Source organism: Mandrillus leucophaeus, unplaced genomic scaffold (assembly GCF_000951045.1).
Source record: "Mandrillus leucophaeus isolate KB7577 unplaced genomic scaffold, Mleu.le_1.0 Scaffold191, whole genome shotgun sequence".
Classification (NCBI taxonomy): domain Eukaryota; kingdom Metazoa; phylum Chordata; class Mammalia; order Primates; family Cercopithecidae; genus Mandrillus; species Mandrillus leucophaeus.
The window spans coordinates 5364786-5392638 of NW_012101932.1; the positions used below are offsets into that span (position 1 = coordinate 5364786).

Below are 27853 nucleotides of genomic sequence, written 5' to 3' on the forward strand. Positions count from 1 at the left end.
GAGACACATGTGGTCTGTGTTCTATTCTGCCACCGTGGGCTCTCAATTTCTTCCAATTCCTATTCTTCATAGTCTCTGAGTAATTTCACTGGAAGGTGAGGGTACAGGGACAGAAGAAAAGAAGGATGAATCTCAAATATCACTTTTGCTACCTGTTGGTTACAATTTTAGTAATTAGAAGGGGGGAGAGGATTATTTAAAGACAAAAAGGAAAGGATTACAAATCATGCTGCTATAAAGACACATGCACACGTATGTTTATTGTGGCACTACTCACTATAGCAAAGACTTGGAATCAACCCAAATGTCCATCAATGACAGACTGGATTAAGAAAATGTGGCACATATACACCATGGAATACTATGCAGCCATAAAAAGGATGAGTTCATGTCCTTTGTAGGGACATGGATGCAGCTGGAAACCATCATTCTCAGCAAACTATTGCAAGAACAGAAAACCAAACACCTCATGTTCTCACTCATAGGTGGGAATTGAACAATGAGATCACTTGGACACAGGAAGGGGAAGATCACACACCGGGGCCTATTGTGGGGAGGGTGCAGCACACCAACATGGCACATGTATACATACGTAACGAACCTGCACATTGTGCACATGTACCCTAGAACTTAAAGTATAATAAAAAATAAATAAATAAATAAAACAAACAAACAAACAAACAAAAAAGACAAAAGGTTTTGGTGCCTCAGATGGCTGAAAATCTAGATTTTTCTAGTTTCCATTGGTAAGGGAATGTTAAGAACTTCTCTGATGATCCCAGAACATTTGGTCATCTGACATTTCTTTGTATTTCCTGCAATGCTTACTGAATAAACAGGAAGCTCATCAGCTCCTAGGGCACCATCTGCACTACTTACGAGAAAATGTCTTCTAGCAGAGGCTTTCCAAAGCTGGAGGTAGAAGCGCCATGGTTTAGAAGACCTGCTCTGTTGTCTGAGGAGGCAGCAACAGACAGGCCTTTGAGGAAGTCAATATCTTCATATGGAACAAGTTGTTGAAAGTCAGACCTTCAGTCACGGTTGGCAATACTTTCACAAAACAACTTTAACAGAACTGCTGATATTTCGAAATTTTAGTTCTTCAATATAAATCAATTCTTGAAAATTCCTCTCAGTACCCTGAAATCATAAGCAGCTCAGAAAGAGATTAAACAAAAATATAAGCTGCCTCAAGCAAGTACTTCTGCAACCAATCCAACATACTTAAGAGATGGAACACCTCCTGACTATAGCCTTTTCTTGGCAAATTCTTCTTTTTCGAAATGCTTCTTGGATGATTTGAGAGAGCTTGAGGTTTCTCCTCAAAGTTAAGTAAGTGCCCCATGGAGATAATGCAACCAGCTTGGTTGGCCATGTTACCTCCCCTAGGGGTGAATGCCAATTAGCCGGGCTGTTTGTGTTCCTGGCATCTCTTTCTGGATTGAAGAGTTCACATTCATCCACAAAAATCACACAATTCAGGCAGCTCCAGAACAGAAAACAGAGCAGCATGTGTGTGCCCGGAGAAGGAGGAGCTTTGGGGGAAAGGCAAGTAGGGGCACAGGGTGGGGAAGGGAAGCTGCCCAGAGTGTTCCAGTTATTTAATACACTCTCCCACACAGTCATTCTATTTGACTGTAAAATCATTAGGAAAACACCTTTCAAAGCAGGCTCAAGACAAGAGAGTTTTATTTGACTCTCATGAAAATAGCCCGGGCAGCACGTCTCTCAATCAATGACGAGCATTACTGCAGCCTCCACTTTGGAAAACCACACTACCAGCCAAGAGCTCAAGGCCCATCTCCAAAACTTCTGAGGAGGCCCTTGCAAGGAAAATTCTTCCCCGCATCCCCTGCATGACATATGCTGGGTGGACTTAGTAGGAAGTTGGAAACAGCTCCTTTGCCTGAAAGTCTCCAGTAGGGAAACAGGGCCTCTTCTTCGGCTATGATGAGTATTTAAAGGAATAAAACAGGATCCCGGTAAAAGAAGATCATGGCTCCACCCTCAAGAATGCAGCTGCCTCTGAGTAGAAGTTAATAATTAGGCACACTCCAGAGCTGAGTTCTTTAGAATATGCTATTTGAAATTGTTGTTAAAAGCCTGTGAGGTGCGGGAGACTCTTCTCCAAACATGTTTACCATTTTCTTCCACAATCTTGATTGCCAAAGTTGAATACTATTACTGGTTTCACACAAATACTGTGTTTTTGGAAAGGAAATGCACAGCCATCAAAAGAATATCAGTGAATAATATGCTCATTAGAATTCTGTAGGCAAATGCCCTTCTATATTTACTACTTTAAAATATTGTATCCTTATGTGAAAAAGAAACTGTTTTTCTAATGTCCTTTTTAAAAATCTTCTCACATCCAAAAGGCTTGTAGATCTAGAAAAGAAAATACATAATGGCTTTTCCCCAAGTTCCTAGTACATCTTCTATGCTCTATCTACAGAAGAAATAGGTAGTCTCATTGTGCAGTATAACCAGCTAAGCCTTCATCCATCCCAGCTCCTCTCTAGACGCAGCAAATACAGCACATGTACTGATGCTTTACAAAAGTCTATTTTTAACAGTGAAGATAATCAACAAAACTGCATTCTGCATCTCTCTCCATTTAATATATAAGAACGTTCATTCTTTCATTTAACTCCTATCAATACTGTCCATTTTAGTTTATAAAAGATATGGAATTAGGTAAGTTTTGTTTATCTTCTTCATCCAACAAGCATTTATGAAGCACTCATTGTGTACCAAGCACAGCATTAGTATATACACCCTGGCACCATTCCAATAACAACTACAAAAACAGACCATGTGGGTATGGATGTGTAACCCAAGTGTGGCAGGAGTAGTGTGGTGAACAAAAGACATTTCAAGATGTTTAAATATTGAGGAATTACGTGAAGGGGATCTAATTTCAAACTCCCTGAAATATTTCCTGATTCCCCTTTTCCCTCCTTCCTAATTCTCAAAAGCACAAATAGCAACAACAAAATCCCTTCCTCCTTACATCTTGTCTTCAGAGTTTTTACTCTACCTCAACATTGTCTCCTCTGTTCCCCTCTGTGTGCTAAGATATTTATAATATACATGAACTTAAAACTCTCTTATTAAATAACTTCCCTCATCACATTCTGATTCTGGAGGGTGGATGGCACACAATAGTAAAAAATAGTTTTTATTTTTATTTCACTTTATTTTATTTTTGAGATAGGATCTCACTCTGTCATGCAGGCTGGAGAGCAGTAGCATGATCACAGCTCACTGCAGTCTTGACTTCCCTGGCTCCAGCAATCCTCCTGCCTCAGCCTCCCAAGTTGCTGGGACCACAGGCACGCACCACCACACCTGGCTAATTTTTGTATTTTTGGTTGAGATGGCATTTTGCCATGTTGCCCAGACTGGTCTCCAACACCTGAGCTTGAAGCAATCCACCCGCTTCTGCCTCCCAAAGTACTGGGATTACATGCATGAGTCACTGTGCTCAGCCAGAAAATAGTTACATAAATGGAGTAGAGCAAGATAAATGAGGGCCTCAGAAAAGGGCCCTATAACACAAAGGTTAGGTTTAATGCAATCTAGACTATAAACATACTGTAGGTTCTTGAAAAGAAATACATCAGGCTAAAAGTGGTGTTTAAAGAATTCATAACTGGAAAGGTTATTGCAGCTGTTCACATGTAAGATAATAAAGATGTGGACTTTGACGGTGACCATGAGGATGGAAAGCAAAGGATGAAATGCCAGGGTTTCATGAAGTTTGAATTCTGGTAAAAAATGAGCAGTGGAAAAAAATGTTGTGTTTAGGGGGTTTCAACTTGGAAATATGAAAAACTGACAAAGAAAATAAGGGATAGTTGATAAAATGATATCCTCATATCTTCTTCAGGATTTCTGAAAATAGGAATAATAATCCTATTCCAGAAGAAAGGACATGATTATATTAAACAGAAAGGGAGCATTCCCAACTAGATCACAGTGATCGTGACATGTGGAGATGTGGGCTGCTGTTGCCTGTGTTCTGGAGACCTGTGGTCACAGCAGTAAACAATTACTTCTGGGCCTGGTGTCTGTCAGCTGCCATCTGCTCCAAAGCACCCCCTACTCTTCCTTTGTCCCTTGAGTTGACCTGGGCCTCACATATGAGGCTATGGTAAGAGAAGAAAACAATCAGACATCTATAAAGTCATCCACCATTGCTCAATGTTATTTTTGGAAGAATAAGGGAAAGTTTAAGGCACAGAAAGTCATTCTGTTTAAGATGCTCTGAATTGAAATCTCTTATCTCAGGCAGAGAAGGAAGTCTGGCCCTCCCAAGTACACTGTTCCAAGACCAGAAACAAATATATAACATTTTGCACAACTCACAACTGTTACTGTATCTATTTTTTTTCTTTTCTTTTTTTTTGAGACAGTCTCACTTTGTTGCCCAGCCTGGAGTGCCATGGTGCAATCTTCGCTCACTGCAACCTCCACCTCCCAGGTTCAAGCAATTTTTGTGCCTCAGTCTCCCAAGTAGCTGGGATTACAGGCATGTGCCACCACACCCAGCTAATTTTTGTATTTTTAGTAGAGATGAGGTTTTGCCATGTTGCCCAGGCTAGTCTCAAACTCCTGAGCTCAAGCAACCCACCCACCTGGGCCTCCCAAAGTGCTTTTATAGCAACTAAGCCACGGCACCCAGCCGGCTTCTCCATTCTTGAACATACATTGTTGAGCATACACAATGTTCAACATACACAATGTTTTGGAAATGATACATTCATCTAAACTGGTGTTATTAGCAATATGAGGTCCCCAGCCTCAAGTGGGCCCTCAGCAAGTGTTTAGCCACCTGGGCATATCCCTGGTTAATTTCCTTTCCTATTCTCTACACCATGCTCTAAGGTCACCCAGCCAGTAGTCACACCTTTCTCAGAGACAGCATTCCCTCATACTTCAAAGAAATTACTGAATATCACAGACATGAAGTCCCTCGATGTTCCTATACCTTAAAATGTATCTACCCACACTGTGCTAGCCAAGCTAAGCTCACCATTTAGTAGAACATTTGTCTTTTTTTAAAAAATGTTTTATTATACTTTAAGTTCTGGGATACATGTGCAGAATGTGCAGGTTTGTAACATAGGTATACATGTGCCATGGTGGTTTGCTGCACCCATCAACCCGTCATCTACATTAGGTATTTCTCCTAATGCTATCCCTCCCCCAACCCCCAACCCCTGACAGGCCCTGGTGTGTGATGTTCCCCTCCCTGTGTCCATGTGTTCTCATTGTTCAACTCCCACTTATGAATGAGAACATGCGGTGTTTGGTTTTCTGTTCTTGTGTTAGTTTGCAGAGAATGACGGTTTCCGCTTTATCCATGTCCCCGCAAAGGACATGAACTCTTCCTTTTTGTGGCTGCACAGTATTCCATGCTGTAGATGTGCCATATTTGCTTTATCCAGTCTATCATTAATGGGCATTTTGGTTGGGAACATTTGTCTTTTTCTATAGCAACTAAGCCACCAAAGAGATTTTATTGTTTTGCTACAAAATTGTGTGCCATTTTGCCATAAAACTAGCATGTTAAAATGTCCACGTATTTGGTAGAATTCTGACATGGTGTTTTAGCTTTAAAGTGGAGAAGCACCTTGCCCCTAAGGACACAAGGACAGACCAAGAGACCCAGTACAGAAGAGCCAGTTGTCCAGGGAGCAAGTAAGGGAGATCCGTAGTACAAAGAACACTCTCTTGCTCCTGGCCCAGCACCTAATCCCACTCTCACGAATCCCAGCTCTCTCCTGGCAGTGCCAGTGATGTATTCTGAAAAGTAGCCAAGGTATCTAGTATCCACCTTCCTTTACTTCAGTGTCTTATTGGACCTCTCATGAGGCTCAAAGAACCTAAAGCACAAGTGCCTCTACTGAGGATGATACTCCTGCTTCTAATCAATGGCAATTTTCCTCCACATGAAATGAGAATAATGCTATGACAGAAGCAGCAGACATTTGCAACCACAGATCAGAACATGACTTTAAAAGAAACTAGCACCAATGCTACCTAATCAGCCTGCAACTTCAACTCCCCTGTGCTGCCCACATCCTCAGAAACAGGCTCTGAGGCCCAAGTCAACTCAAGGAACAAGGGAGAAGTAGGGGGTGCTTTGGAGCAGATGGCAGCTGATAGACACCAGGCCCAGCAGTAATTGTTTACTGCTGTGACCGCAGGTCTCCAGAATACAGGCAACAGCAGCCCACATCTCCACGTGTCACGATCACTGTGATCTAGTTGGGAATGCTCCCTTTTTGTTTAATATAATCATGTCCTTTCTTCTGGAATAGGATTATTATTCCTATTTTCAGAAATCCTGAAGAAGAAAAACTAACCCACACACCTTGGGGGAAGGACAAGAGAAACCAGAAGAAAGAACCTGGACTCCATGTGCCCCTGGAAGGCACCAGCCATGGAAGAAGGAGACTCCTTAGGGCCTCAGTGTTGAGCTGAGGAATTGAAACTCTCAGTGTCAACAGGAGGCCAGTCTAGTACCTCTGTTAGGAAGTCTCTGACCTGTGTCTTTGGGGTATCATATGAAATAAGTTGGTCTTATCCAAGCCAGGGCTTATTCACTACCCTCTTTGGACACTCAGGCCAGTCCAGGGTTTATGTCAACAAATGCCTTGTGATGGTTAATTTTATGTGTCAGCTTGGCTGGGCTATAGTGCCTAGCTATATGGTCAAACATTATTCTGGATGATTCTGTAAGGGTTTTTTAAAATGAAATTTACATTTGAATCAGTGGACTTTGAGTAAAGTAGATTGCCCTCCACATTGTGGGTGGCCCACATCAGATCAGTTGAAGGCCTGGATAGAACAAAAGACTGCTTTCCTCCAGCAAGAAGAAATTCAGCCAGCAGGCGGCCTTTGGTCTTGAACCACATTAGCCTTGCCCTGGGTCTCCAGACTGCTGGCCTGGACTTGGACTTGCCAGCCTCATGGAATCACATGAGCCAATTCCTCAAAATAAATCCCTCTAGGTAGGTAGGTAGATAGGTAGGTAGGTAGATAGACAGACAGACAGACAGATAGATAGATAGATAGATAGATAGATAGATAGATAGATAGATAGATAGATAGATAGAGTGATCTCCTATTCATTCGGTTTCTCTGGAGAACCCAGACTGAAACAGGACTCCTAAAAATCGAGGTGCTAGGTCATCAGATCATCAGTCTCAGCCCCAGGCAGCCTATTCCACATGGCAAGGTCATCATCTGCGATGAGACTCCAAAGTCAGGTTCACTTCCAGTGAATACTGTTGCTCATAGACCAAACCCAGTCCACAGGGTCAGTCCAAGACACACCTGCAGCACTCTCCTCCCACCCCACAGACTCCTCGCCTCCATTAAGCTTAATCTATTCCTCTGTGTTCTGATCCAGGCCTTTCCTGTCTCTCCCAAGTCATTGGTCCATGGGTATAAGAGGACATTGCCAAAGAACACGGTTATAATTCTCTCACCTTAGAAAAGTAAATACATTATGGAGAATATATTTGATTTTATATTTTTTTGTGTGCTTTGCCTTAGAATGGACGGGGAATTCGAGATAATGTACTGCTTTCAAATACTAATTAAGCATTATTTCCCAAAGGAAAGTAAAGCAGTTGTGCATATAATGATCAAGGCCTTGTTTCTCTGTGTGGGACTTGAAAAGAAATAAGCCAGGGGGCAGATGAATGAGTGAGGAGTGCGCTCCTTGTAATGGGCAGGCACAGGCCTGACCATGCCCGCCTCCCAGCAGTGCTCCACAGCCCACTCGTGCATCCATTGTGTGAATGATGGCAAAAGACCCCAGTCCACAAGTGTCTCCCGAAACAGGAACTTCTTCTGGCTGCTATCCTACCTCTCTCCTTCCTTTCACATTCATGCACTTCAGAGAAAGGGATTCAACATCTGCATCCACTTCCTCACTTCCCATTCATTCTTCTCAGAAAATCTTGCATAAATAATACATGGATACATTATTTTAAAAAATTCACAAATACATAGGTAAAGAAGTGACCATTCCCCTTGATCTCGTCTCTTCTAATCCCACTCCTCTCTCTAAAGCTACAAGCACTTGTTAGCAGTTAGGTATGCATCTTTTTCAGATCTCAGTCTTCCTATTTACTACACAAGTATATATCTTGTGTTGCTGTGTGTGCACTTTCATAAATGGAGTAATATTTTCAGCATTATTCACTAATTTCCTTGTTTCACTTAACAAAATGGAGACCCTTCCATTCTAGTGGATATACAGGCATAACTTGTTTTATTGTGATTTGCATTATTGCTCTTCATAGATATTATGATTTTCAAAAATTAAAGTTTTGTGGAAACCCTGCATCAAGCAAGTCTATCAGCGCCCTTTTTCATATAGTATGTGTTCATTTCATGTCTGTCTCACATTTGGGTAATTGTCACAATATTTCAAACTTTTCTGTTATTATTACATGTATTATGGTGATCTGTGATCAGTAATCTTTGATGTTACCATTGTAATTGTTTTGAGGGACCACAAACTACACCCATATAAGACAGCAAACTTAATAAACATGTGTGTTCTGACTGCTCCACTGACCAGTGTTCCCCTGTCTCTCTCCCTCTCTTAGGGCCTCCCTGTTCCCTAAGATACAACAAAATTAAAGTTAGGCCAATTAGTAAACTTACAATGGCCTCTCAGTGTTCAAGTGAAAGGAAAACTCTCATTGTCTTTCACTTTAAATCAAAATCTAGAAATGATTAAGCCTAATGGAGAAGGCATGTTGAAAGTCAAGATAGGTCAAAAGCTAGGCCTCTTGCCACAAACAGCCAAGTTGGGAAAGTAAAAGAAGAATTTTTGAAGAAAATGAAAAGTTCTACTCCAGTGAACACAAGAATGATAAGAAAACAAAACAGCCTTATTGCTGATATGGAGAAAGTTTGAGTGGTCTGAATAGAAGATCAAAACAGCCACAACATTCCCTTATGCCAAAGCCTAATACAGAACAAGGCCCTAACTCTCTTCAGTTCTATGAAGGCTGAGAGAGGTAAGGAAGCTGCAGAAGAAAAGTTGGAGTCTAGCAGAGCTTGGTTCATGAGGTTTCACAAAACAAGTCATCCCTATAACATAAACATGCAAGGTAAAGCAGCAACTGCTGATGTAGAAGCTACAGCAAGTTATCTGGAAGATCTAGCTAAGATCACTGATTAAGGTAGCTACACTAACAACAGATGTTCAGTGTGGACAAAACAGCCCTTTCTTGGAAGAAGATGCCACCTAGGATTTTCATAGCTAGTGAAGAGAAGTCAATGTGTGTCTTCAAAGCTTCAAAGGACAGGCTGACTCTATCATTAGAAGCTAAAGCAGCTGGTGACTTTAAATGGAAGCCAACGCTCATTTACCATTCTGAAAATCTAGGGCCTTAAGAATTATGCTAAATCTACTCTGCCTGTGCTCTATCAATGGACTAACAAAGCCTGCATGACAGCACATCTGTTTACATCATGGTTTACTGAATATTTTAAACCCACTTTTGAGACTACTGATCAAAATAAAGATCCCTTTCAAAAGAATACTGTTCTTTAGCAACATATCTAGTCACTCAAGAGCTCTGATGGAGGTGTACAAGATTAACATGTTCATGCCTACTAACACAATATCCATTCTGCAGCCCATGGCTCAAGAAGGAATTTCTACTCCCAAGTCTTAATATTTAAGAAATACATTTTGTAAGGGTATAGATGCCATAGATAGTAATTCCTCCAATGGATCTGGGTAAAGTAAATTGAAAACCTTCTGGAGGCTGGGCATGGTAACTTATACCTGTAATTCCAAAATATTGGGATGCCAAGGTAGAAGGATGGCTTGAGCCCAGGAGTTCAAGGCCAGACTAGGTAACATAGTGAGACTCCGTCTCTATACAAAATTTTTAAAATAGTTGGGTGTGGTGGTGCATACCTGTAGTCTCAGCTATTCAGGAGGCTGAGGTGGGAGGAACACTTGAGCTCAGGAGATCAAGGCTGCAGGGAGCCATGACTATACCACCGTACTCCAGCCTGGGTGACAGAGTAAGTCCCTGTCAAAAAAAAAATTTTAAAAAGAGAGAGAGAGAAAAAAAAAAAAAGAAAACCTTCTGGAGTAACTGACAGTTCTAGATGCCATCAAGAATATTTGTGATTCATGGGAGGAAGTAAAAATATTAACACTACTAAGAGTTTGGAAGAAGTTGATTCCAATCCTCATGATGACTTTGAGGGGGTTCAAGACTTCAGTGGAAGAAGTAACTGCAGATGGGATGAAAATGGGAAGAGAACCAGAATTAGAAGTGAAACCTGAAGATGTAGCTGACTTGCTACAATCTGATGATAGAATTTAAACAGATGAGGAGTTGCTTCTTAGGGAAGAACAAAGAAAGTGATTTCTTGAGATGGAATCTACTGCTGGTGAAGATGCCATGCGTACTACTGAAATGGCCACAAAGGATTTAGAATATTACATAAACTTAGTTAATAAAGCAGCAGGAGGATTTGAAGAGTTTGACTCTAATTTTCAAAAAGTTCCACTGTAGGTAAAATGCTATCAAATAGCATCTCATGCTACAGAGAAATCTTTCATGATAGGATAAGTCAACTGATGCCACAAATTTCACTGTTGTCTTATTTTAAGAAATTGCCACAACAACCCCAGCCTTCAACAACCACCACTCTCATCAGTCAGCAGCCACCCACACTGAGGCAAGATCCTACACTAGAAAAACAATTACGACTCACTAAAGGCTCAGATGATCGTTAGCATTTTTTAAAATACAGTATTTTTTCACTAAGTTTGTACATTGGTTTTTTAATATATATAATGCTACTGTACACTTAACTGATTACAGCACAGTATAAACATAGCTTTCATATGCATTAGGAAACCAAAAAGTTTATGTGACTTGCTTTATTGTGATATTCAGTTTATTGTGGTAGTCTGGAACCAAATCCACAATATCTTCTTTGAAGATAATGCCCATACATCACTTACTATGTTCAGGGAAATGGTCTGAGGGAGATTTACATTTCTCAATTGGATAACTGAAATCATTTCCTAACTGTACTCCCTGCTGCCACCTTCACACCCTCCAATCTACTACACACACCCGCCAGAGTGATCTCATCAAAGCCCAAATTTAATCCTCTTATTCTCTGATTAAAACCCTCCATTGACTCCCCACCGCTTCCTGGATAAAGACCAATTGTTCAGTATGGCTTGCAAGGCCCATCAAAATCCAGTCCCTGCCTAGCTAGCAGGCCTTACTTCTTGCCATTCCAAACTTCCTTTGGTTCCCAAAACATGCCAAACCTGGCCCTGCCTCCTTGGCCTTCCTGCCCTTCCCCGCCCTGTCTGCCTGGCAAACACATACTTGATTCCAAACATTCTGTTCAGTGGTCACTCCTGTTTGAAGCCTTTTATGACTTCCCCATTAGAACTTACTGCTATCCTTGCTATGATCTCACTGTCCCAAGGGAAACACCACAAGCAAAGCAGGCAAAACATTTTATTGCCCTTATTGATTTATATCTCTTTCTTGTCATGCCAAATAAAACATATTTTAAGGGACAGGGGCCTTGACTTTTTAATCTCCAGCACCCAGTGCTCTGTATAATATAGTGGTGCTTTGTGGTTAAAAGTAACAAATTAATCAATATATTATTTTTATTGAGGTATGTGTTTGATCCCAAGTAATATTTAAGGTGAGTTACAAAGATATTGACAATATACCAAAACAAAAAACTTTAAAAATGGCTTTTAAATAAGGCAACTACAAATGAAGGGTTTAAAACTGGTGAAGCCAGGAGTGAGACTGTCGTACTTGCTAGAAGCAGGCCATATATTTGGCTTTCTAGTAGCCAGCAGAAATAAGAAATTTCGCAGAGACCATAAGATAAAAATAAGCTGCCTGCTAAGGAAAAGCATAACTAGACCCGACATAGTTACCAAAGAGAAATTTCTCCTAAGGAACCTCAGAGTGGACACTATGTAATGAGATCAACAGCAGCCTTCAACATTTCTTGTAATTAACACAGAGACGAGGTTCACAGAGATGTTTCTCACAAAGTCACTCACCATAAACTAAAGGTTCACCCCAACACACAATGCAGTAAATGCATTTTCACTGTCATGTGGTTCAAATTGGTTCTCTCCCTGATATCAGATTAATTAAAAGACATATTTTAGTGTTTCTAGTGATACTGTCCCTAACATTTTGGACCACAGATAACCTTTTGAGAATCTGACAAAATGCTATGCACCGTCTCCTCAGAAAAACAACCTGATACCTAGCATTTTGCATCTATTTTTACAGGAAACCTAAAGCAAATCCATGAACCCCCAGGTTAAAACTCTCAATCTAGACGAAAGATGCACTCCATGCATCATTGAGGCAGGCTTCCATAAATAGTATTTCCCCTCACAGGTCTTTAAAAAGGTTCTGCTGTCTGTCCTACCTAGCGAGCAGAACTGTGTGCTTTAACTGTCAGCCATCATGGGCATTAGGCTCCTTCTAGAAAAAGAGAGGAATCCAACAGGAACATTCACCCACTTCTGGAGTGATACCCATGGGCAGAGCCAATATTCTCCAGAATTCTTTAACATAAAAGCTCTACAGTTCTACATCATTAAGCATAGTCAAAAATAATTTAAGTGAGGAAAACATTCAAAGTAGGTGTAACCAAATATCCACACTGTTAATTTTTCTTAAATTTCATTAAAACAGAGAGTATCTAACTTTGAATAATGTAACTTCCTGCAGTATCTTCCAAGAAAAATTAGTTGAATTGCAAAATATATCTGGAAATAACTACGTGAATTTTTCTGCTACACGGGAATTAGTTACTTTGCTGTTAAAAGTTGGGTGGAGGGTCTAGCAAAAACCATAACTTTGGTTTAGAATAATTACCTAAAGCATGTAGTACTTTTTTACTTGTAATTGCAAAACAGGATCAGCTATCTATTAAAATAGTTTTAGATTATGATAATATATCTGTATCACCTTTATTTTTTTGTTTCAGAGGAAAAATATAATTCCAGTTTATTAAAAGTGATATTAAATCATTAATAAATACATTCTTAAATAAGAGATCAGCCTGGAAATAACAATTCCTGTCCAAAGGTTGGAGGAATATCCATAAAAGCCATAGACAATATTATACAGTTTCTGACATCAAGTGTCAGGAAATCAGTATTAAATGTAATAGTGTGGAATAGTAGAAATGCCATGACTAAGGAGTCTCCACTCCTCATGAAAAATAAGGCCCAAGCCAGGGGTCAGCACATTTTCTGGGGTAAAAGGCCTGAGAGTAAATATTTTACATCTTGAGGGGTATCTCCCATTGTAGTGTGACAGTGGCCACAGACGATGTTTAAACAAATGAGGGTGGCTATGTGCCAATAAAGCGTATTTATAAAACAGGCTGTTAGACCCTGGCCTAAGAATACTAAACATGAAAAACTCTAGACTCTCTTGAAGAAAATACACATCTCTTACAGAAGGTTGCTATGAGAAACTCAGTCGAATATTCCACGGAAATTAACACACGAGGGCTATGTATATATTACTACTCTCCCATTGTAGCCCCCTAGTTACTACTTACTCTGTTATCTTCTTTTTCAGTATTCTCAAGCCTCTTGGTGTTTTTTTCAGAGATCTGCATCAAGCTTACTACTTACCTAGAGTTTCCAGAAAACACCTGTATCCCACCTTTTTATATCCATGACAACCACACATCTGCTGGTAACTTTCCTGTGTTTTCTGATTTTTACAGACTTGCGACATCTGTAAGCTCTGGGGGCAATGTGCGTACCAGGGGATTGAACTCTTTCAAGTCCATGATGTTTTTCTCTTTTTTTAAATACAATTTTCATTTTATTTTTTTCCAGACCTTATTTTTTCTTCAGACCTTAAGGACTCAGCTCCTTACCTGGGCTTTAGTGGAAGTCATGCGGCAGCACCCACAGGCCTAAATCGGGATCAGGGTATTTGGTTTGTGCGGGCTTCACAAGCTCTATTCCTGACTACCTTGATGTGAATGGCACAACTCACACAGTAATGTAGCTTCACATACAACTTGAGAAGCACAGAGGTGTCGAAGACACTCGTTTTGGAAATATACCTGATAGCTGCAGCCTCTACTATGTTTCAAATGAGAAACTTCTTAATAGCCTTGTCCTTGGTCATGCACCAGGCACAGTTCTGCCACAAATAGGCTGTGCGTGGCTATGGCCTTTTCCGGCATGACCATTATTCCTTTTTTTCTTTTGCATTTTGGAAGCAAGGGCCCAGGAGAGCCTAAAATGTTTTTCTGAGGAGTAACATGATCAGAGTTCCTCTTCAGGAAAAAACCATATCCAACTGCTGAACAACTAGACAGAGTAATTAAGTCACTCTGGCAAAGAATAACATCCTTTATTATGGGCTACTATGGGCTGAATTGTGTTCCCCAAACTCATGCTGAAGCTCTAATCTCAGTATTTCTGCATGTGGTCCTGTTTGCAGATGGGGCCTCTAAAGATGTGATTACATTAAAATGAAGCCTTTAGGGTGAGCCCCCATCCAATCTGACTGAGGTCTTTATAAGAAGAGGAAACCTGGACATACAAAGAGACAACAGAGACACAAGCACAGTTGAAAGATCTTGTGAAGAGGCAGCTACAGAGTGGCCATAGACAAGCCAAGGAAAGGGGCCTCGGAAGAAACTAAACCTGCCAACACCTGATCTTGGACTTCCAGCCTCCAGAACTATAAGAAGATAAATTTCTATTGCTTGAGCCACCCAGACTGTGGTATGTTTGTTATAGCAGCCTCAGCAAACTAATACAGATGAGATCAGTTAGACAGCAGTTGCAGTAGTCAGGGTTAGAACTAGACAAGCAGCAGCAAGATTGCAGAGACTGGCACAAGTGTGAATGCACTGCAGAACTGAAATGGACAGGGCCTGAGAAGAGAAGTGAGGAGTGGGGAAAATGACATAGTAGAAATTCACTGCAAGACCTGGGCCTGGTTGGCAAGGAAGATGATGATACCATTTGAAAATACAGGACAGTCAAAAAAGGAAAGAGGAGTTTAATTTTTAGACACTTTTCTGGATGTGTCTTGCAACGTGTTTTCTTGATATCTCTTTATCTATCTTGGTCTTTATTCCCTCCTATAGTAGACACTCAGAAAATTATTGATTAATGGACAATCTCACTCAATGAAGAAAATTAAATAAGATAGACCCAAGCCCATCTGCTTTTGTTGTTGTTGTTGTTTTAAAATCTTACACCACATGTCCTTAAATACTGAAAGAATACCTTTGATTTTTTTTGAAAGAGCCTAACTATACTTTGAAAACATCCTTTTAGTTATCTTTATGACAGTGGTCTCATAAGACTATAATGTCGTATTTCTACTGTACCTTTTCAATGTTTAGATATGCTTAAATACACAAATACCACTGTGTTACATGATCATGTGTCACTTAACTATGGGGATACATTCTGAGAAATGCATTCTTAGGTAATTTCATCATTGTGTGAACATCATAGAGCGTACTTACACAATCCTAGATGATGGTATAGCTTATTGCTCCCAGGCTGCAAACCTGTACAGCACATTACTGTACGGAATACTGTAGGCAACTGTAACATGGTGCTAAGTATTTGTTACCTAAACATAGAAAAGGTACAGTTGGCCAGGCGCAGTGGCTCAAGCCTGTAATCCCAGCACTTTGGGAGGCCGAGACAGGCGGATCACAAGGTCAGGAGATCGAGACCATCCTGGCTAAAATGGTGAAACCCCATCTCTACTAAAAAAAAAAAATACAGAAAACTAGCCGGGCGAGGTGGCAGGCACCTATAGTCCCAGCTACTCAGGAGGCTGAGGCAGGAGAATGGCATAAACCCGGGAGGCGGAGATTGCAGTGAGCTGAGATCCAGCCACTGCACTCCAGCCTGGGCGATAGAGTGAGACTCCGTCTCAAAAAAAACAAAAACAAAAACAAAAACAAAAAAAAAGAAAAGGTACAGTTAAAATACAGTATTATAATCATATGGGACCACCATCTTACATGAGGTCTGCAATTAACTGAAACATCATGATGCAGTGCATGGCTATATAGTATTCATTTTTAATTACATCCTACTCTATTTTTGTATATGCCACTCAAAAATCTTAAGAAGCCCTTAAATACTAAAGAATTGTCTCATACGAAATCATGACAGAAGTCTTTCCTAAACACAGCAGAGTGGAATAGACAAAGGGGCAGAGAAATAGATGGCATAGACTTCAACTTTGCTGGACATGGCAAAGCTTCTGAAAGAGTTTAAATTATTTGCTTAAATCATTACTCCTGTTCAAATTTCTGCTATTTTGTCCATGCGGAATTCTGGCCATGAACTTGTATTCTAAACACTAAGAAGTCTAGAAATGCACAATCACCAGTTGTTATGAACAAAGAGACCATGTTTTGAAAAGTCAATAGGAAAAAAACTATTTTCTTATTTGTAAAAGGAAGATAATGATACCTGCTTCATAAGTTTGTATTTAAGATTAAACAGATATTATTTGTAAAGCTGGCATAGAGCATGTTCTCAAAAATTTCACTCACTCATTCATTCAATAAGTATTCAGTAAATATCAAGGTCCTAGGAATATAGTACAGTGGTAAAGGCCAAACACCTGACCCTTTCTCTACCACAGAGCAGAGGGACTCTGCCTAGTCACCATGGCAATCTCCCTAGTTGTCTGGACAGAGCTGAACAGATCCCATGAATACTTCAGGGCTCTCACATCACCCTTCAAAAAATAATCTACGCCTCACTTTTCTCACCCTTTAACAGCTGAGGGTGTCTCTGTAATTCATTGTTTTTCAATCTAACACCTTCTGTCTATGTTTTCTTTATACATTAGTACACTCGACTAAAACGGTTAACAAAATCATATTTCCAATCTCACTTGAATTATACTCCCATTACTGAGTCTGGAGTAATGTAGATATATATAAATATGTAAGGAGAACTAACACTTACAAACACATTCAAAATAGAATATTTCTCTTTTCACTTAGCTTTTTTTAAACAAATGCCTTACCCCAAAGACGATAAGGAAATAAGGTTAATAAGCCTTACATTTAAAGGTAAAATATGACTCGGAGAAAAGCTTAGATGAAAAGTAACAGAAAAGGACCTACAATGCAAAATGCAAGATGATACTATCCCAGAATCAGAATTTCCAAAATCAAAGGGACCTTTTTCTCTTGAGTCCCCATCCAATTCAAGTAGTCATCCAGCCAGTGAGTAAATGACACCTCTCCCCAACACACAAACACACACACCCCATCTCCAAATGAGCCAACACTAGAAATAGCTATAAGAAGAAAGGTCAAATAACACTTGGTAGGATAAAAAAAAAAAAAATCTAGGCAAGAAAAGTAACATAATAGAAAAAGTAAGAATACATAAAGAAGACATGCAGCAAGTATTGGATTAAAAGATATATAGCAGGCAGTAGAAAGATTATTTGCATTTCTAATTCAAAAACAAAGTGTTTATCAAATTGATATGTTTCAAAAGTAATTTTTAAAATGGAAGCATTATTTGACCGTTTTAATCTCTTCTATTTCCTATTTATGTAATGGCCACCTAAAAACCTATGAATTGTTTTCTATTTACAAAATGATTCAGCTTAGAAAGGAGTAGAATGAGACTGTTCATTCAGTAATTTCTCCCACCCACCCTTGCAGACATCACATCACAAAGACTGTGACTCACTTTGTCATACAATTTCTACCCTCTTAAAGAGTTTTTCAGATTGTTGTGATGAATACTGGCTCATAAATCTGAATAAATTTGCAGATGAAACTATCCGTGCCATTTCATCACAGCCCAAAATATTAACAATGGTACCAGACGGTCCCCAATCCCAACTTTTACAGTGATTCACTGGTTTTAGACTTGAGTAAGAGAAAGACACACTGACGTAGGGATTGAAGTGTCTGAATCAGGTATGAAGTCCCAGGTCTGCATTCCTTAATTAGAGTACTATAACCAGTTCTGGAACTGAGCATTAATGTTGGCTAGAAATATTAATATATTACTTAACAGCTGAAAAGAAAAGTTTCCAAAATAAAAAGTGATCCAACAAACGACTATCCTTTACCTTTATTGCTTCCCTTGAATAATGTTAAAGGTGTTTGCAGGAAAGAAGTACAGTGTTGCTGCATGCAACTTACCATTTTATATGCCTCATACTATAGTATTTATACTTATTTGAAGTTGTTGCCCATTCAGCAAATACAGAGTGAACCTTTCCATGGGACTCAGACTGGTCACTCATTCAGCAATGAAGCCAAAAGGACCCTGGGATGAGTAAATTCAGCCTCAGACCCTCAGAATAGAAAAGAGTAAAGAACTACCGGGTAATGTGGTCTGGATTTTTTTAAAATAAAAATTTCTTGCCAGCTAGGAATTTCCAGTAAAACTGGGGGACTTGAAATTAAAATACAACAAGCTATTAGAGAGAATTTTTAGATAGCACACGGAAAAGGAAAGATGGATACAGGATGATGTGAAAGAAATAAGGCACAAGGCATGACTGGAACTGGGATAAGGTACGAGGATAGACAGGACATTTCGGCTTAAGGAAAACTGCCTGGTTAAAGAATAAGACGACAAGGAAGACAGGAGATGTGAAGGAAAGGTCAGAAAGGAAGTTAAGAGACTTGGCTAATTTATTGGGTACATCTTCAATTTAACAAACATTCTTTGAGTGGCCACTGTGTGTGAGGATGGATGCAGCAAATGGGATCCAGTGCTTGCCTACAAAGAGTTCACAGTCCCAGTGCAGGAGCCAGACACATAAACCACTAACTATTACAGAAAGCATGAAGTTCTGTGTTCAGATTATGTACCAAGTATATGGGAAAACAGTAAAAACCATTAATTCTCCCTGGGAAGGTAGAGGAAAGTTTCACAAAGAAGTCTGTTGGGCTAGATCTTAAAGGAATTTTCCAGAGAAAGGTGCAGATGGGAGGAGTTGAGAGAAATTGATAAGAAAAAGAAGGATTTTTCAAAAACAAGAGTCACATGAAGAAAGGCCAATCATTGTGACAGTAATCATTACGACACATTAAAGAGACTATATAATTAAAGTATAAAGCACTGCAGCATCAGGAGAGTACGGATGGTGCACAGTAGGAAATACGATTGAGCAGGTAGGTCATGTTTAAGAAGGAAAGCCAGGTAGGTCTGGTTAGTGCTTAAAATTGCAGGAGAGTAGAGGTCATTAAATCAAGAGGCAGGGCAAGGAAATAACTTGGCTGGGAAACATTTAGAGAGACATAGAGGAAGAAGTAGAGAAAGGCATCAAAGACAATTCCATGGTGTCTAGCTTTGGAGACAAGAAGAATAATCCACTATAAGCAGAAATTTAGGAGGAAAGGGTGCTAGTTTGAGAAAATGGTGTTAAGTTGTTTTATGTATGTTAAGTTGAAGCTATGGTAGTGTGTGTGTCCTCCAAGCAGTGGGAAATTGAGATGGGGAATCAAGACAGAGACAGAGACAGTACATGATCTGCTGAAGGAATACAAGTACACAGAAAGAAGAGTAGAAGGCTAAAAACAGAACCTTGGGGAATACAAATGCGAGAAAAAACAAAAACAAAAAAAAACAGAAGAAACTGGAAGAAAAGATAGTTGGATGGGCGAAAGTATAACCTCCTGAGGAGTTCTTCCAGCCCGCTGCACAAAGAAAGACCACAGCATTGCAGTAAAGAAAGAGTTTAATAAACACAAGGCTGGTAAAGTCATGTAGGAGATGGAGTTAGTACTCAAACCAATCTCATCCACTGCTCATAGGATAGGAGTTTTTCAACAGCAGTTTGGGGGAAATGGTGAGGATTGCTATGCAGTGCGTGCTTACTGATAATTCATTGGGCTGAAGATGAAATCATAGGGGGTCAAAGCTGTCCTCTTGAGTGTAACCATTCCTGGGTGGGGCACAGGAGTGGTTTAGCAGGTCCTGCTGAAGCCATGGGTGTCAGACATACAAAAAACCTGAAAAGATATCTCAAAAGGCCAACCACAATAGTGGTGTTATCTGCAGTAATGGCTGGCAATCTATTAATATGTCTACACCTTAGCACAACTCAGATTCCTGTCCTCCCCGCAAACCTGAGGGCCTTTCATTAGCTTTATAAAGACGGTTGAGTTTTGGGGAAGGCCTATTATCCTTTAAACTATTTCCCAAAGTCATCTGGGCCTAACCCCAGAAATGATTAAGGCAGCTTAAAAGTTAAAGCCAAGAGGAGGGGGATGCGCTAGATCAGATCTCTGGCAGTGTCATAATTTTCTCAGATATAATTTTTACAAAGCCAGTTTCAAAAGAAGAACCAGGTTGATGTGATGTAATAGAAGCCAAGGAATTATCAAGAAGTCAGAGGCAGACAATACTGCCACATGTCAGAGTAGCATGAAAAATTGGAAAAGGCCACATGGTTGAACTGGAAGACTACTGGTGTTCTCATAGGAATGATTTAAGTGGAATACTGAGGGCAGAATCCAGAATTTAAAAGAGTTCAAAAAGAGAAAAGGAGAGGAAGTAGAAGAAAGTACTGATTCCAGGATATTATTCACAAAAGAAAATAAGAATGAAAAACAAGCTCAGCATACCTGAGAAAGTTTTATATTGCATAGTGAGACAGGACAGCCAAGTATAAAGGGGTCCCCGGAGAACTTCCGACTGGCCTGCACACTGGGAGAATGGGGTGCAGCCACGGAAGTTCATGCCCTTTGCAGCAGGGGAGACTGGCCTCTCCTGTTCGGGGTGGTAACTTGGGAATCAATCTTTGAGATGGGGGGCTGTTAATATGAACCCCTATCGCTTTGCCGTGTTGTTTTTCCTTTTTCCTTTCTGACCAACAAATTCCATAACCCCTCACCCTCCAAAGTGTCTGCGAGCCTAATCTTTCCTGATCTTTCCTGGGCGTGTGACAAGAACCAGGATTTTCCTACAACAATAGTACATGATAAAAATCTTAAATGCTTTTAAGGAAATCAGAAATCCCAATAAAAATTCTACACAATTTTTCCCGAAAAATGATTCATCTTTCTCTAGATTATTCTAAGAAAAACTAATAGCCAGTCTCCAAGATTCCCAAATGTTTCCCAAATATAACTTTGCTATATATAATTATGTTCATTTAAAGATTGACCAACTGTCTAAACATACATGTCATGACAGCAAGAGAACTATAAACTTTAACCAAGCTTTACACAGCATATGGCTCATAAGTAGTTATTTCACAGCATGTTCCAAAGAGAATGTTTTCCTCATCAGCTAACATTTAGTGAGCACTCTCTGAGTAAAAGGTACTGAGCTTTTTATGATGTTTATTTATATAAAGAAGTCATGGTTCCTACCTTAAGGTGCCAGCATCTTCTCAAAGTGCCTAAATTATGAATAGAGAATAATCTGTTCACAGAATGCAGCCAGATCATTACTACTGTGTACAAATTTCTTTTAAAAAAATACTTTTTTCTTGGCTAATTTGTGTTATCATTTAATTAAAAGTTTTCATTATAAATTAATGTATAGCTTAATTATAAATTAAACCAGGATCATTCCTTTCAACTATTCAATTATATCTGGAACATACACTTAATATTCACATAGCTTCTCTTTAGTTTTTAAATCTCCAAGATACCTTGAAAATCTGTGAACTTTTCATTTCAGAATTCTATTGGATAATTCATCTTAGAGGTTAAATTGCAGAAGTCAATAGCTCTTTAAAAATGCAAATACACGCGCACATACACACACACACACACACACACACACACACACACATCCATTACAAATTTCTGTAAATGAGTATCAAGGATACACCAGCCAAGTCAAAAGTCACTTTGTACAGGGAGAGTGACAGAAGACAGCTGTATGAGACATAAATTAAACACCGAATATTGGCTGGCTGTTGCATCCAGGCCCTTCCAATTTCTTCAAATTAAAATTATTCTGAAGGGGTTTAGAATGAGACTGGTCTGGCTTCTAAGAACCACAGTCTATGGCTCAAAGAGTGAGTTCCCCTGGAAGTTACCACTTTTCTTTTCCTCCTCTCCTAAATTCCTGTGGCTATACATAACCTAGCTTAGAAGGCCTCGTTGGCTGTCATTATTAAAGGGAGAAACGAGAAAGCAAGAGCTGACCGAACAGTGGATACAAGGAAACACTTAAAAATCACAGTGCCACAAGTGCATTTTCTAATGATCCAGCTAAAACTCCACACTGATAATCATTATTCCAAATTATTATGCAAACAATCAAGCATTAACTATTTATTGAGCACTGACAATATACAAATTAAGTACTAGACTAGATCCTAATTTTAGAGCACAGAAAAGGACAAGCTCAAAAATAAAACAGAACAAAATACATTTGTTTGGACAGAATATCCTGATGAGGTTAAGATTTGTGCCCCAGGCTGAGTACGGTGGCTCACGCCTGTAATCGCAGCACTTTGGGAGGCCAAGGGGGGCGGATCATCTGAGGTCAGGAGTTCGAGATCAGCCTGGCAAACACGGTGAAACCCCGTCTCTACTAAAAATGCAAAAATTACCTGGGTGCAGTGTTGGGTGCCTGTAATCTCAGCTGAAGCAGAAGAATTGCTTGAACCCAGGAAGCAGAAGTTGTAGTGAGCTGAGATCGCGCCACTGCACTCCAGCCTGGGTGACAGAGTGAGACTCTGTCTCAAAAAAAAAAAAAAAAGAAAGAAAGAAAGAAAAAGAAAAAGATTTGTGCCCAAAGATACCCAAAGATACATATTTGTCTTGCTTCATTTCATGGTCATAGACTTTTATCCCATGCCGGACTTCTCACAGACTTGTACTACAGGACCAAGGGGCCCAAGTAGGGTATTTGGAAAATCAACAAACACTAGAATTGGAAAAACAAGCAAAGACTACAGCACATGTGTAATTACCATCTTGTACAGGCATCTCGTGGTTTTAAAATAGTAGTTCCAATAATGTGAGACCTTAAATCGTCTTTTCAACATCACTGATGATGAGTTCTCAGAATCAGTGTGTAGATGAAGAAAGTCAATTTTATGCTTATAATATTTAAAGAACGGTTCTTGTTTTGTTCATTACATCTGTAACATTTTATTTTCTAATTAAACTTTAAAATCATGTCCTTCCACGTAAAATGGCATCATAAATCAAAATGAGAATACTTAGAACCTAATTGTTACACCATTGTCAAAGTCTAATTACATAATGGTCATTTTATAAACAAATGAAACCCCTCAGGGCATGTCATGAGGGGATATTGCCTTTTCTAGGCTGAAGTCACTTGGCATCAAACTCATCTTAAAAGGCTCCTAAGGTGTGGTAATATCTATGACTCATGAATTGTCCTTTCATTGCTGTACTGATTACATGATTTCCAAGATTAAATGAGCTATTAGATTCTGACTTCATTTGTTTACTGCACACAATATTTATTACAGTAAATATCAAGTTCATTACGTAAAATTATTGCTATCCACTTGCCAGATATTACCAAAGAGACGTAGGGGGAGAGAATACGTGTATTATTAAATCAATGGTTCCATTTACCCCAAAGGCAGTAGTGAACAGATGGAAAGGTGGCTTTATCCAAAACCCCAGGAAATCAATCTGAGGCACCCGTAAACTAGTAAGAACTCCTCAAAGGGGTAGTAGCTCACTACCCTGAAATGGAGCAAGCCTAACCAAAGTGGGGTCCAGCAGGGCACACTCTACGGTGGAATGGAAGAGCTCACTGAGGCTGAGGGATGGCAGGAAGAGAAGGCGAGGGGCCAGGTGTTAAGAAGCTCATTCAGGATAACAAAAGAGGAAACCCACAATTGAACTTCAGTAATTGGTGACTTTTCTGAGCTTCAGTATCCTCTTCTGTAAAAAAAGATGGGTAAACCATAAGGTCTGAAGCCTCCTTTTGATTTCACAAGTCCATGTTTTTATGCCTAGGGTTGCATGGAACACATGCAGTAGCAAAGAGCCCAGGGGTCAGGCCCACCTACAAGCCACCCTGATCCACACTGGAGTGGGCAGGTCCCTCTGCCTTTCCAAGTCTCAGCGTCCTCTGGAGCCTGGAAGCAAAGAAGTGTGGCAGACAGGCAGTCACCTCCTGGGAGAAGCCCAAGGGTAGATCCAGTACTTCTAATTACCCTCATTTTTCTTTTTTTCTAAATAAGAGCACCTGGAATAAATTGAATACTAAGTGTGCATAAGCAGCATCCATTTCACTTACTGTACTCTACCACATGTTGTACGTGCTGCTTGGGATAAAATGTTCTCTCTTCTGAATGTTTTTACACGGCTTGCTACTTTAAAGTATATACTTAATATTACCCATTCCCACCGCATTGAAAGAGGCCTGCCAAAAGTTAAGGATGCCAAAAGGAAGGCGGGAGTGCAGCGCACATGCTGGAGAAGGAGAAACTCTGTAACCACTTTTAACATCTTGTTTTTATCAAGACTCTCATGTCAAATGAAGATTATTCCAGGACTACGAGAAAAACACCAGAAAATGGGCCCTTTTGAGTGAAAATTCAGGAGAATGCCCAGGTGTGAAGCACAGCTGACCTTCAGCAACACTGAGAATTGGAAGCATTTGTGTTGTGTCATCTTCTCCTACCTCTTCTTTTAGTACGTTCTCTTCTCTTTCCTAACTCACAGCTCCCCACTCTGCCTCCTCTTCCCCTGCACCTCTCCAGGGCCCCATCATTTATATCAGAGTCTTCAAAGCATCCCTCCCCAGTTCTTCTGGCCAGCTTTTGGGGAAGAAACTGCACTATTTCATCCATACTAAATGTTAAAATGGTTGAACTTGGCCTTTCAAAAGTTACCTGCAGTTTAGAAGACGTTGGGCAGAAAGTGTCATGACAAAGGAAAAAAAAAATTCCAGTGATAGATGTTCAGGTCAATTGGACAAAACAGTCTGAGGAATGAGACCGTGGATTTTTCAACTTTTCAAACAGGTCTAGGAATCTGAGCCATAGTGTAGTAGGAAACTGTGGCTACTATTAACTCTTCTCCATGTTTTCTGGTCGGTTTTATTTGTTTTGGGGGGGTCTCCTCCTGGTTTGGTCAACTATCAGTAAACATTCAATATGTGAGAAAATAATATACTGTATTTAAATTTATGTCCAGGTTGGGCTACATAGAAATGGATGAAGTTTGTCATTTTTAGATTTGTATTCTTGTCAGTCTATTGCCTAGTACAGGTATCCTTTTTAAAAAAATGAGTAGTTTCTTTGGAGACTTGGGAAGAAAGGGTGGGAAGTTGGGGAGGGATAGGACTACAGATTCGGTGCAGTATATACTGCTCGGATGATGGGTGCACCAAAATTTCACAAATCACCACTAAAGAACTAACTCATGTAACCAATTGCCACCTGTTCCCTAAAACCCTATGGAAATAAAAAATTTTTTAAAAAATAGTAGTCTCCACAAGTCTGGATGTGTCATTCTACTTTTCCCTTTTAACATCTTATCTTTAGCTAGTTATAAAGTTAGCAGAGCTCTCAACGTGAGCACCAGTGACATTTGGGGTCAAAAAATATTTTTGTTGGGGTTATTACAATGTGCATTGTAGGATGTTTAGCAGCATCCCTGGCCTTTACCTGCTAGATGTCAGTAGCACCCTTCCAGGTTACAGCAACCAAAAATGTCTCCAGGCATTGTCAAATGTCCCCTGGGAGGCAAAATCATCCCCATTTGAGAACCACAGAGTTAAAGTAAGATTACAAAAATGAAAACCCAACTCACAGTTAGGAAGAAAAAGTTAACAGCTGTTTTCACAATGGTGGTAATGTGGTATGCAATTCAAAGTTATGTCCACTGGCTAGCCTCTATATAGTTTTATTCTAAGGCGAATCAGGTATCAAAATCTTCAGAGAAAAAATGATTCAGCAACTAAAAGAGTCTGAAAAAAAGAGTATTAAGGGAAGCCTCAAATATTAACTTGATTTAGAGGGAAATTCTTCTGTCCTCTGGTCATAATACATGCTTTTTAATAAATAGTTTGTGATACTAGAAAAGACCAAAACCAATTGGGACACACAGCACCTTGCCCTTGTCAGCAGAGATGGCCTAGCAGACAACTGCAGAACAAATTTCAATCACAAAGATAATTTTGTGAAATAGATACTCAAGTTACCGGAATAGAGAAATAGCACTAACCCATGTAATAGGTTACAAGAATCCTTTCAGTTTTACGGGATTAAGTGATTGATAAAATTTTTAAATTACGGCAAGCCTGAAAAAAATTAAAGACTTGCCTCTCTTGTTGGTTGCTATTTTGGAAGCAATAAAGACTCAGCTCATATAAAAATATATTTCCCATTCTTCTGCCAATTCATGTTTGGTTGTAGAATTTTCTCCTCTTCCACCCCACCCCCTCCACCTCCCCTCATGACATCCCATTAGCATCCCAAGACAAAGGCAGAACTACAGGGGAGTGGCGCTGGGACTCCTGTGGGTCTTTTCTCAGGCAATGAGAGAATCAGATTCTCCACCTGGAACCCATAAAGGAAGGAACGCCGTAACACACAGCTTTTAAAACAGATGTTTACATACGCTTACGGGAGGACAGGTTAAAATATATTCTAGTCCTCTTTCTCTCACTTCAAATTCCATCAGTGTTGTAAATCGGCTCATCTTATGCCCCTTTCTTTCTCTTTCCTCTAGACCAGTGGCTCTCAAAGTGTGATGTGATCAGCATCCCCGGGGAACATGTTAGAAATGCAAATCTTCAGCCCCCACTCCAGACTTAGGGAATCCCCTAAAGTCCAAGAAGCCCTGATTTAGGCCAGTGTTCTTTCTAGAACCACAAACATTGTTTCTTACAGAAAGCAAAACTGCAATTCTCATTTCATCCTCAAACCTGCTGCAAGGTAGTAATGTACTAGCCCCACGTGAGGGATGAGGAAACCGGCTTAAGGTCTCAAAGCTAGTCACTGCAGGTGGAAGATTAAAGTGTTTGCACTTCTTTTCACTACTGAAACAAATCTGTCGCACTTTATTATCAACATCTGGATTTTTTGCTGGTTGACTGGTTGGTTTTTGTTTTTACTCTTTCAGCTTTCGTCAATTCGTAAGAATATAAAACACAGTGGGTGAGAGTAGTGTACCAAATGCCTCGGGTCGTCCCGAGTCGGAATTTAAGGGCAGGACTCAGGAAAGGTGTTTTTCCAATAAAGACCGTTTCGTTCTGCTGCGGTCCATCCTGTCTCTGTCCCCAGGACAGCACGCAGCAGGCAGAAGTGGCCAGAGCTGCACGGCGGGGCCGCGGGCATCCCCGACGCGACAGGTTGTCTGCGGGAAGGGAGCCAGTCCGCGAGGCCCCGGCGCGCCGCGGCTCCGGGCCGGGGGGTACTGGTTTACAGGGCAAATTGGCACACCCCAAAGCCCGGGGGACGCCCGGGCCTCCGCCACAGCCCAGGGAGGAGGGGGTGGGTGGTGAACCCGAAACCGCCGAGGGCCGCGCGGCCAAAAACCACACGGACCGCTAGGGTCGCAGTGAAGATCCGGGAAGAGCGGGCAGGCTGGAGGGGAGAGAGAGGGCGAGAACCCAGGAAATTGAAATGGGGCGGGGAGAGCGGGCTGGCACTCACTGTGAGGGTCGCTCTTCTCCCGGACCCCGTCAACTCGGCCGTCGGGGTGAATGCGCAGGAAGAAGCCCCCGTTTTTGCAGTACAGCCGCTTGGGGTCCTTGAAGTGGCCAGGCGGGAAGGCGCCGCTGCCGCCATCCTCGGGCAAGGCGGGCAGCGTGGTGATGCTCCCGGCTGCCATG

The 27853-nt window shown here is 40.5% G+C and overlaps 1 protein-coding gene across 1 annotated transcript in view; it reads right to left on the reverse strand.

The window, feature by feature from the left end:
• Positions 1–27853, reverse strand: part of FGF2 (fibroblast growth factor 2 (basic)) — a 71707-nt gene extending 43854 nt beyond the window's left edge. Inside the window, exon 1 of the mRNA XM_011978247.1 lies at positions 27675–27853. Coding sequence (XP_011833637.1) covers positions 27675–27852 — 178 coding nt within the window. The 5' untranslated portion in view covers position 27853. The remainder of the gene's footprint in view (positions 1–27674) is intronic.